Source organism: Carassius carassius, chromosome 2 (genome assembly GCF_963082965.1).
Source record: "Carassius carassius chromosome 2, fCarCar2.1, whole genome shotgun sequence".
In the NCBI taxonomy this organism is placed as follows: Eukaryota; Metazoa; Chordata; class Actinopteri; order Cypriniformes; family Cyprinidae; genus Carassius; species Carassius carassius.
Genome location: NC_081756.1, coordinates 492,501 through 505,000, shown reverse-complemented (window position 1 = coordinate 505,000; position 12,500 = coordinate 492,501). Strand labels below are relative to the sequence as shown.

General features: G+C 40.5%; 1 protein-coding gene across 7 annotated transcripts in view; it reads right to left on the bottom strand.

The window, feature by feature from the left end:
- The window catches only part of nrxn2b (neurexin 2b), a 458,944-nt gene that overhangs the window by 157,476 nt on the left and 288,968 nt on the right, over positions 1-12,500 (bottom strand). For all 7 annotated transcript variants that reach the window (XM_059505743.1, XM_059505742.1, XM_059505739.1 and 4 more), the window contains one exon: positions 299-460. In XM_059505743.1, the coding sequence (XP_059361726.1) occupies positions 299-460 (162 nt within the window). The remainder of the gene's footprint in view (positions 1-298; positions 461-12,500) is intronic.

The window sequence follows — 12,500 nt, the reverse complement described above, 5'->3', positions numbered from 1 at the left end:
TGTTCAGATAAGGACAAGCCTACTAAAAATGTCATCTCTCATTATGCTATATTATTAATAACCAATCTTGAGTTCAATCTCTTTGTCAACCGTTCTCTTTCAGCTAGCACCGGTGTTGTGAGCTGATTGATCTGTGCCTCACAAATAAGGTCAGTAAAAAACTCAAAAACTGAGCTCAGATCTGTGCTAACTGAAAGGAAGCCAGCTGTCCAAGGTTTCCTGATCATGAGAGATTTACAAGCACTTGGTGGTGTTTAGAAACAGCAGCTGAAGGGTTCCTGATGACCAGTCGACTCACGTCTTTCAGGCAGCCCATGAAGTTATTGCTGACCGGAGATCCGGGCAGATCGGCTGTGTTCGGGCTTCCTCCGATGTAGAAGAAGTCATCAGAGCCCAGCATGGTGTAATCCTCCTGCGTGTAGCCGGTGGTGGTCAGAATACCGTCCACTGAGATGGTGACCTGTCGGCGGATGGACACAGACAGAGAGAGAGTTCCAGGAGGAACAGAGAGACAGGAGAGAGGAGACAGAGACACTGGATTAAAGAGTCATTGTGTCTGTGCTGCTCCTGCTGCGGTGGCTCCGGGTGCGAGGAAACACTTCTTCAGAGCACAGCTGAACGTCAAACAAACCACTGCACCACTGAATCACCACCAGAGACCAGAAACGGGCCTTCATACAGCTGTTCTAGGTCAATAACCTGAACCAAACACTAAGAGAAGCAGTTCTTATTTGTTTTCTGTGTTTTTATTTATTACAATTACTCAGATATATTCAGATAGCATTTGTTTTAAGTAATGAAAGTGTTTTTCATTGTCTAATGACTTTAGCTTTAGTTAACACTGGTAAGAAGCACAGTTCTTTCCTCTCTGTGTTTTTGATGCAAGCGCTTCACTCAGTATCTGTGTGTAAATGCTTTGGCTTCAGCACATATTCCTGCTAAAAGCTCTGATTGAGAGTGTATTTCTATCATCCTGCGGCTCTGTAACGATTAACAAACCAACACACGCTCGCAAATCACATCACTTCGCTTTTAAAATGATTTGTCAGGATCACTTATTTGTTGAATAAAAAGATGTTTTTGGCCTTTCTGGCTGAACATGTCCAATTAAAACCTGCGCTGATAAAGCAGCAAAGCAGACGACTTGAACGACATTCACACACTAAGTCGAAAAGATTTCTCTTCACAAGAAAACTCAAAGCAGCTTTTGATGAGATCTGTTCTCTGACACATCTGACCGCTTCAGACGAGAGTCTGCTGGGATTCAGTGACTTCATCCATCAGCTGTACCTGAAGAAGCGTTTCCCCGAGCGCTCACTTCACCAGACGCTCGTGTCTTTGGTTCTCCCGTACAGCGCAACACATTTTTATGTCTGCTGTCGTTCTCTGAGAGCTGTGCGTGTCGAACCTTTCTCCCTCTTCTCTACACTCTTAGAAATAAAGGATTCTCAAAGATCTTTCAGCGATCCGTTCTTTTAATAATCTGAAGAACTTCTAGTGCAGTGGAAAGGTTTCATGGATCTTCAAAGTTCTTCCTTTAACCATCGATGTCAATAAAGGAGCTTCATTTTTAAGAGTGTTATAAAGGATTTGTTTGGGGGATTTATGTTTCTCAGCCGCTGCTTGTGTTTTTCACTTGAAGACCCTCTGATACGATGAGCTTTGGTGTGTGTTCATGTGTTTCCTGTTCAAAGAGGAAGTTGGTGTGAAACATCATTGTGTGTGTAATTGTGTGTGTGTGTGTGTGTTTGTGTAAATCTAAGTGTAAGTGTGTGTGTGTGTGTGTGTGTGTGTGTGTGTGTGTGTGTGTGTGTGTGTGTGTGTGTGTGTCAATGTCTGGTAATGCTCTGGCATTAAGTCAGTGTTTTCTGCGCTCGGTTCTGGCCCGGACTCCAGCATTATTAGGATAAATAAATCATTATGACGAAAGAGAGCTAGAGAACCAGCTGACAGCCACCTGTGAGACTGACCCAAGATAGAGAGATAGAGAGAGAGAGAGAGAGAGAGAGAGAGAGAGAGTCCTCTTCTGACTATTATTAATTCCTCATTGTCATTAGGATATGTCCCCAAAACCTTCAAACTGGCTGTTATTAAGCCTCTCATCAAAAAAACACAATTTGACCCCAAAGAACTAGTTAATTATAGACCAATCTCGAATCTCCCTTTTCTGTCCAAGATACTAGAAAAGGTGGTATCCTCACAATTATATTCCTTCTTAGAGAAAAATGGTATATGTGAGGATTTCCAGTCAGGATTTAGACCGTATCATAGTACTGAGACTGCTCTCCTTAGAGTTACAAATGATCTGCTCTTATCATCTGATCGTGGGTGTATCTCTCTATTAGTTTTATTGGATCTTAGTGCTGCATTTGACACAATTGACCACAACATTCTTTTGCATAGACTTGAACACTTTGTTGGCATTAATGAAAGTGCATTAGCATGGTTTAAATCATACTTATATGACCGCCATCAGTTCGTAGCAGTGAATGAAGATGTATCATATCGATCACAAATGCAGTATGGAGTACCTCAAGGCTCAGTACTAGGGCCGCTACTCTTCACGCTTTATATGTTACCCTTGGGAGATATCATCAGGAAACATGGTGTTAGCTTTCACTGTTATGCTGATGATACTCAGCTCTATATTTCTTCGCAGCCCGGTGAAACACACCAATTTAAAAAACTAATGGAATGCATAGTCGATATAAAAAACTGGATGACGAGTAATTTCTTACTGCTAAATTCTTACTGCTGAAAAAACAGAGGTGTTAATTATAGGACCTAAAAACTCCACTTGTAATAACCTAGAACACTGTCTAAGACTTGATGGTTGCTCTGTCAATTCTTCGTCATCAGTTAGGAACCTAGGTGTGCTATTTGATCGCAATCTTTCCTTAGAAAGCCACGTTTCTAGCATTTGTAAAACTGCATTTTTCCATCTCAAAAATATATCTAAATTATGGCCTATGCTCTCAATGTCAAAGCAGAAATGTTAATCCATGCTTTTAATATCCAAATCCGTTAACGGATTTTTAGGCTGCATTAATTAGGTAAACCGGAACCGGAAACACTTCCCATAACACCCTATGTACTTGCTACATCATTAGAAGAATGGCATCTACGCTAATATTAGTCTGTTTCTCTCTTGTTCCGAGGTCACCGTGGCCACCAGATACCGTCTGTGTCCAGATCAGAGGGTCACTGCAGTCACCCGGATCCAGTACGTATCCAGACCAGATGCTGGATCAGCACCTAGAAAGGACCTCTACATCCCTGAAAGACAGCGGAGACCAGGACAACTAGAGCCCCAGATACAGATCCCCTGTAAAGACCTTGTCTCAGAGGAGCACCAGGACAAGACCACAGGAAACAGATGATTCTTCTGCACAATCTGACTTTGCTGCAGCCTGGAATTGAACTACTGGTTTCGTCTGGTCAGAGGAGAACTGGCCCCCCAACTGAGCCTGGTTTCTCCCAAGGTTTTTTTCTCCATTCTGTCACCGATGGAGTTTCGGTTCCTTGCCGCTGTCGCCTCTGGCTTGCTTAGTTGGGGTCACTTCATCTACAGCGATATCGTTGACTTGATTGCAAATAAATGCACAGACACTATTTAACTGAACAGAGATGACATAACTGAATTCAATGGTGAACTGCCTTTAACTATCATTTTTGCATTATTGACACTGTTTTCCTAATGAATGTTGTTCAGTTGCTTTGACGCAATGTATTTTGTTTAAAGCGCTATATAAATAAAGGTGACTTGACTTGACTTGACTCTAAGCTGCTCCAGAGCTTCAGTCCTGATGTTCCACTCACATCCACTGACTGAGAAAGCACTAAATACTCACAAATCCAGGAAAACTTTGATCATAAATGTGTACATGTTCACCAGGACTTTGAGCCTCTGTCAAACGATGAGAAACTCCCCATCTGTCACAACATGAGGGACAGTGAGTGATCAGCTGCAGTCTGTCTCCTGCACACTTCATCAGTGCTTGTTTCTACTTTACTCTATTACCTATTGTGTATTGTATTACTTCTTCCTGTGTAGTTATTTGTATACTCCTTTCTTGCACTGCTTTGACTGTATGCAGCAACACTGCATTGCTTTGGCAATGTCCAAGTATTTGTCTTTTGAATTCCTTTTTTTGTCTGTTCCTCTATAGTTTATGATTGTTTTTTTTTTATTTAATTCCTTTTCTGTTCTAAATATGTTTTCTAAAAAAAAAAAACTTACAACATGTTTAAAATGTCTGGAAACATTTCATTTTATTTACTGACATAATTTCTGCATAAATTATATTTTGCCAGAAAATACGGCCCATGAGTGACACATCTGTTTTACACCACAAACTCTCTCTCATCTGCAAAATATTTTCTGCCTCAGTTTTTGTCTTTCTTTCCAGTTCAAATATCTAAAGATTTTTGAAAATCATTTACTGTAGAAGCAGAATGATTAAAGATATTAAGTCTACTTTCTGAAAAACGTACTGTACCAAAATTGAGTGAGTTTACCTATCTGCCATAGATCAATAAACAAACAAACAGAAGTAAAAAAAAAAAACAAGGCTCCGATGGCTGATATATAATTCCTTGTTTACAACATTAACACATTTCTGTCATTTTGCTTCTTCAGTTAACGTATCTTGATTTAAGAGAGTTGAGATTTTGGCGCTGTAAACAGAGTAAGAGCATGATTTCTGGCGGGGTTAGTGTCACTGTCTGCAGCGGCACATATAAACACATGGAGTCACACACACTGATGGTGCTCAGGATCGTCTGATTTTAGCTCAGTGTCTCACACAAACACACAACAGTGTATTTCATCTAGTTACATCATGAACAAACGCCTCTAGTCACAGAACAAAGAAGAGTCAAACGCAGACGCTTCCGATGGACAATCTACTGTAAACACACACAAGTACTGTACAGTTCTCAACAACACTCGCTCTGTCACAATGTCACTTCAACGCCTCAATGATAAAAGGGACTCAACGTGGAGTTAAAGCAATAAAAGCAGAATCTCAACTGTTGCTGAACATCCGATGGGACGTTTTAAGACAGATGTTCTGTGAAAACTCTTTAGTTTAAGTTTATTTGCAAAAATCATGCTCTTCCTGCTTATTTCGGTCTTGGTTTCCAGTACAAATATCTAAATACTCTCAAGTCCTTTACTTAGATGCACACTGACTGTTGTCTTGTTTTCATAAAATTAAGCTTCCGTTGGCAGTTATTTATTTCCTTCAAAAAACAGACTTCTAATTTTGTTTCTGCTGTGAGCGTTAGTCAATTAAATATACATTTATATATAAGACAACAGGAAAATGATGTAATATGTGGAAAGCGATTATATGACAAGAGTTTTCCCGAGTCACACAGATTCATGAGATTTATGGAAAGGATAATCAGCTGTCACTCCACGAACACACACTAATGCTGCAGACACATAAACATCATGTGTGTGATGTCACTTCCTCTACAGCGATATCCTTGACTTGATTGAAATGATTACACAGACACTAATTAACTGAACTGAGCTGGATGATGACATCACTGAATTCAATGATGAACTGCCTTTTTGCATTATTGACATTATTATTATTATTATTTATTTATGTTTTATGTAAAATCGTTTTCTAACTGTTTTTAAATGTTTTAATCATTTTAAAAGTTTTAAAATTGCTTGTTTTATTTTGTTATTATTTTTCTTCATGATTATTTGACTTTCTTTTATGTAAAGCACTTTGAATTACCATTGTGTATGAAATGTGCTATAGAAATAAACCTGCCTTGCCTTGACAAAGTATTTTATGCTGTTCAGTTGCTTTGACAAAATCTGTATTGTTAAAAGTGCTATATAAATGAATAAATGCTTTTGTGATGACGTAATCAGTCCGGCAGGTGAGAGTGTCACCAGGACCGAAGGATCAGCTGTGTGTGTGTGTGTGTGTGTGTGTGAGAGCGAGCGCCGCTGCAGTGCTGGTGTGAACAACTTGACCCCAAAGAACTAGTTAATTATAGACCAATCTCGAATCTCCCTTTTCTGTCCAAGATACTAGAAAAGGTGGTATCCTCACAATTATATTCCTTCTTAGAGAAAAATGGTATATGTGAGGATTTCCAGTCAGGATTTAGACCGTATCATAGTACTGAGACTGCTCTTCTTAGAGTTACAAATGATCTGCTCTTATCATCTGATCGTGGGTGTATCTCTCTATTAGTTTTATTGGATCTTAGTGCTGCGTTTGACACAATTGACCACAACATTCTTTTGCATAGACTTGAACACTTAGTTGGCATCAGTGGAAGTGCATTAGCATGGTTTAAATCGTACTTATATGACCGCCATCAGTTCGTAGCAGTGAATGAAGATGTATCCTATCGATCACAAGTGCAGTATGGAGTACCTCAAGGCTCAGTACTAGGGCCGCTACTCTTCATGCTTTATATGTTACCCTTGGGAGATATCATCAGGAAACATGGTGTTAGCTTTCACTGTTATGCTGATGATACTCAGCTCTATATTTCTTCGCAGCCCGGTGAAACACACCAATTTGAAAAACTAATGGATTGCATAGTCGATATAAAAAACTGGATGACGAGTAATTTCTTACTGCTAAATTCTGAAAAAACAGAGGTGTTAATTATAGGACCTAAAAACTCTGCTTGTAATAACCTGGAACACTGTCTAAGACTTGATGGTTGCTCTGTCAATTCTTCATCATCAGTTAGGAACCTAGGTGTGCTACTTGATCGCAATCTTTCCTTAGAAAGCCACGTTTCTAGCATTTGTAAAACTGCATTTTTCCATCTCAAAAATATATCTAAATTACGGCCTATGCTCTCAATGTCAAATGCAGAAATGTTAATCCATGCATTTATGACCTCAAGGTTAGATTATTGTAATGCTTTATTGGGTGGTTGTTCTGCACGCTTAGTAAACAAACTACAGCTAGTCCAAAATGCAGCAGCAAGAGTTCTTACTAGAACCAGGAAGTATGACCATATTAGCCCGGTCCTGTCAACACTGCACTGGCTCCCTATCAAGCATCGCATAGATTTTAAAATATTGCTTATTACTTATAAAGCCCTGAATGGTTTAGCACCTCAGTATTTGAATGAGCTCCTTTTACATTATAATCCTCTACGTCCGCTACGTTCTCAAAACTCAGGCAATTTGATAATACCTAGAATATCAAAATCAACTGCAGGCGGCAGATCCTTTTCCTATTTGGCGCCTAAACTCTGGAATAACCTACCTAACATTGTTTGGGAGGCAGACACACTCTTGCAGTTTAAATCTAGATTAAAGACCCATCTCTTTAACCTGGCATACACATAACATACTAATATGCTTTTATTATCCAAATCCGTTAAAGGATTTTTAGGCTGCATTAATTAGGTAAACCAGAACCGGAAACACTTCCCATAACAACCTTTGTACTTGCTACATCATTAGAAGAATGGCATCTACGCTAATATTTGTCTGTTTCTCTCTTGTTCCGAGGTCACCGTGGCCACCAGATCCAGTCTGTGTCCAGATCAGAGGGTCACTGCAGTCACCCGGATCCAGTACGTATCCAGACCAGATGCTGGATCAGCACCTAGAAAGGACCTCTACATCCCTGAAAGACAGCGGAGACCAGGACAACTAGAGCCCCAGATACAGATCCCCTGTAAAGACCTTGTCTCAGAGGAGCACCAGGACAAGACCACAGGAAACAGATGATTCTTCTGCACAATCTGACTTTGCTGCAGCCTGGAATTGAACTACTGGTTTCGTCTGGTCAGAGGAGAACTGGCCCCCCAACTGAGCCTGGTTTCTCCCAAGGTTTTTTTCTCCATTCTGTCACCGATGGAGTTTCGGTTCCTTGCCGCTGTCGCCTCTGGCTTGCTTAGTTGGGGTCACTTCATCTACAGCGATATCGTTGACTTGATTGCAAATAAATGCACAGACACTATTTAACTGAACAGAGATGACATAACTGAATTCAATGATGAACTGCCTTTAACTATCATTTTGCATTATTGACACTGTTTTCCTAATGAATGTTGTTCAGTTGCTTTGACGCAATGTATTTTGTTTAAAGCGCTATATAAATAAAGGTGACACTGGTGGATCTCAGAGGAGCTGAAGCAGTGTCAGCGCTGCTCGTGTGCATCTGAAACAAAGCTGCTCAAGGCCAGATAAGTCAGGCTCTGTGAGCTGATAATGTGTTAATGGGCCGTTTGTCTCTGAGATATATTGACTTATTTACCCTAAAACCCCTTGTGACAAGACAGAGAGCATGTTCTGATAAGCACATGTAATCCCTCACCGAAACACACTGGAATACTAAAGCCATCAGCGTAAAACCAGCAGCTCTCGCGCTTCACCACAGACACACACACACACACACACACACAAACACACTTGGTTTATAGCTGCACATGTGCTGAATGCAGATGCTGTTGTGGTACAGCTCGTTTGATGAATTCATACATGGCTCTTTCAACACTTGACTAGTGAATGTTTAACAGATGAGGAAATGGTTAAACCTGCTCTCCATTACACACTTTTACAGTCACTTTCTGTCTACTGTGACCGTCACTGGCTTATTACTTATAAAGTCGTGAATGGTTTTGCACCTCAGTATTTGAATGAGCTCCTTTTACATTATAATCCTCTACGTCCGCTACGTTCTCAAAACTCAGGCAATTTGATAATACCTAGAATATCAAAATAAACTGCAGGCGGCAGATCCTTTTCCTATTTGGCGCCCAAACTCTGGAATAACCTACCTAACATTGTTCGGGAGGCAGACACACTCTTGCAGTTTAAGCAAGAAAATGTTCAAACATATTAGCATTTTATGTATTTATAATCCTCAGAAAATGTTACACCATTTTGATCCTCAAGTAAATGTATGTAGTTCTGAGGAAGTGAGGAAGTACGACCTGAATGCGTCCTGTACAACCAAAATACAAATGTAATCAAAATCTTGATGCTAAACAGCAGCATTTACTTTGAGCACAAACCGTAGTGATGCCCTGTGGCACAGCTCACTGAGGGTTTAGCAATCATCTGAATCAGATTCTCCATCTCTCTTGCTGGAGAATCATCATCAGGACCGTCTCACTGCTCACTCCAGTTAACAGACTTAACTCTGAACACAACATCACACCGCAGCCGATTCCCTTGATAAAATACTCCATCTAGTTGTCATCGGGCTGCTCGAATACATCTAGCAGAATTGATCACCTGTCAGCCATGAAATAATTATTTCATACAGATGCAGTGGAGCGCCAGCAGCTCATTTATACTCAGCCAAACGACCTGCCACAGACAAACTGTTGCTCCGACCCAAGCGTGTCCGGCCAAACGCCGTCACATCACATCACATCACATCACATCACTGCAGTGGGAGAGAATGTGATTGTGTGAGTCTGCTTAACCTCACACACATCACTAAAACCCTACTGAGAGCTTCACACACACACTTCATCCGAGTCTTAACCTCAGCCGACAGAGAAACTCCCTGAACTCCAGCCTGGTTCACACTGAGACCATATGTTGTGCTCTTTCTAGAAGAAGTTTAACTTGATGAGCAATTGAGGAGAGATTCATGTTACCTGGAGAGACTTTATTGTTACTATATGATGTACTTCTGTCCACACATACACTGCACTGCTGTGAGAACGTTTGGGGTCAGTAAGATTTAACAATATATTTTAAGGATTTAATGCTTTTATTCATCAAAGACACATTAAACTGATCAAAAGTGCCAGGAAAGACATTTATAATGTTAGAAAAGGCTTATATTTTTAAATAAATGCTGTTCTTCTGAACTTTCTATTCATCTGTGAATCCTGAAAAATAAAATGGATCAGTTTCCACAAAAATGTGTTCAAGACTGATAATAATCAGAAATGTTTCTTGAGCAGCAAATCATCATATTATCATGATTTCTGAAGATCATGTGACACTGAAGACTGGAGGAATGATGCTGAAAATACAGCGGAGCATCACAGAAATACATTACACTTTAACACAGATTCACACAGAAAACAGCTGTTTTACATTAGAGTAATATTACACTGTTTAATCTGAATTTGTCATCAAATAAATGCAGATGAGCAGAAGAGACTTCTTTCAGAAACATTATAAAACATCTTCCCAAACTTGTGAAAGTAGTGTATATAAATGAGTTTGATTGCTGCACTGATAACTCTTCATCTTGTTTGTGGAGTGATTATTGTACTGACACACGAACATCAGAGCTCCAGACAAAACCGCTCTTAAAGTGCCATTGGCTCTTATGAGAAACACAATTAGGCAGCAAATTATTTTAAGTGCCACAGGATGAATGTGTTGTATTTATTTGAACACTTCCGCATTTCATTCAGCATGTCATGTGTTCATGTCCGATCTTTTCTTGACTTTATCAGCATTAATCCATCTTGTAGATGGTTAAGGTTCAGTTAAAGTGGGAGCTAAACGTCTTATTTTAGCTTCAGAGCTACTGTATGTTCAGTCACAAAGCGTTGTTCATTACACACCGAATCTGAGCCAGTATCACGGCCCATAACTGTGTCAGCATCACTCGGACACTATCAATCACAGCATCAATCTAACACATTCAACTACTCCAATAACCACATTCCTTCTTCAATATTAGTGTTGTTGTCTAATAAGATCGAAAAATTCTTGAAATAAGATCATGTTTCAGAAACCAAACAATGTAGGATAATAAATGTTTTCATCTCTTGAATCCTCTTTTTTCTTGTTCTAAGCAAGAAAACATCCAAGTTTAAGTGTTTATTTTATTGCACTTTATCGATCTGCCTCTGTAGATTTCAATTACAATACATATATTTCCTAAAATGAACATACTTAGTATACTATTTACATAATCATGTGCTTAATGAAAATACCCTGCTATTGAACTTTCACTTTAATTGTGCAGAAGTCCAACTAAAGATATACTGAAGTATACCTGATTGTGTGGGAACCAAACCATTGACTTTCACTCAGTGGACAAAAAACTAAATATCCTCTTTCATGTTCTTAAAATGTTCGGTTTAAGTTCTTTAAACTGTGACAGAAAGATCTTTTTTGGCTCAGTTCTCCCCTTTTCGTCTGAATACAAACCCAAAGCTGACTTTCTGCAGTGAGTGGAGCTGAACCCTTACCTGAGCTCCAGAGCTGGCCTTCCTGAGACACCTCTTTAATAGCACTTACCTTACCTGTCCAAAACAAAGACAACACTCCAGCTGCAATGAAATCTGTTTATTCAGCTCTCAAAGTGCACACCAATAACCAGACAGTGAGCGACTGACGGGTCTGAGTCCTTCAACAGGTGGCTGGCAGCTGGAAATCAACCCTGGACGGAGTTTGTGAGCTAGCGGAGAGAGATCAGGACTGAACTAGCCACAGGATCCAGGATGAGTTAGTGAGACTGAGGGGTCAGGAGGAGGACAGGGGCGGCCGGAGCTCATGTGGGGCTCGTATGTGGGGTTGGAGGTTAGTACTTTAGTAAAGAAGAGCAGGTCAGACACAAAAATGGTTGTTAGTACAGTTACAACAAAGGTTACATTCGGATTAGTAACAGAATTTGGGTTTTAGTCAATTAGTAGAGCAGTCAATTGGTGAAATCCTTTGTGATTGGATTCAACAACGAAAGATTGGTCTGAATTGTCACGTTTGGTGAGTTTTGAGGTTAAGAGGAAACAAAATAAACCATCCAAAAGAGTCAGGACATGGGGAAGAAGCCATGCAGTTCAGTGCGCAGATGAAGATGCTGTCAATGGTGAATGATCTGCAGACGCAAGCTATGAAGGGCAACTCAAACGCCTGAGCGAAGAAAGCGCTCGCAGCCAATGGCGGAGAGAGTCAGAACAGTGTCACACACCACAGATGGAGGAACGGCTACATTTAGTTGATTAAGGGGTTAAAGGTGGGACACAACAACATGAGCACTTTGAGTCTAAAGATCTGCGTGCAAGCCGACGCGTGTACGGCTCGTGCATCGCAGACTCCCTCTCGCTGCGGGTGGATGAGATGCAAGCGGATGGAAGCATGCACACACATCTGCTGAAGAATACCAGAGAAAACACAACAGGAGAGTTTCCACTGAAGCCACACGTCAATAACGTCACACACATGGGTATAAATGAGTGGAAACGGCTCTGGCTGTGAGCTGTAAGTCATCTACGGCTGTCTATCTGTCAGTTACCCAAATAACACGATAAGCATGGCTTTCCCTGCCTCAGAAACATTGTTATTCTAGGGCACCGAACCCCTGCCAGAGCTCATTAGATCTGTGTAATTGCATACTAATGCAAGCGGCCCGGGCTGATAATATCGTCCTGGAGGATCTGATGGCGGGAGGTGAGAGACCTGTCAATCACACGGACCTGAGATCAGGAGGCCTTAGAGCGGATCTACTGACTAACACAAGCCCAAAGTCTTTACTGATGTGAATGATTTCTGTTAGAAGGGACCATGGCTGTGTGCA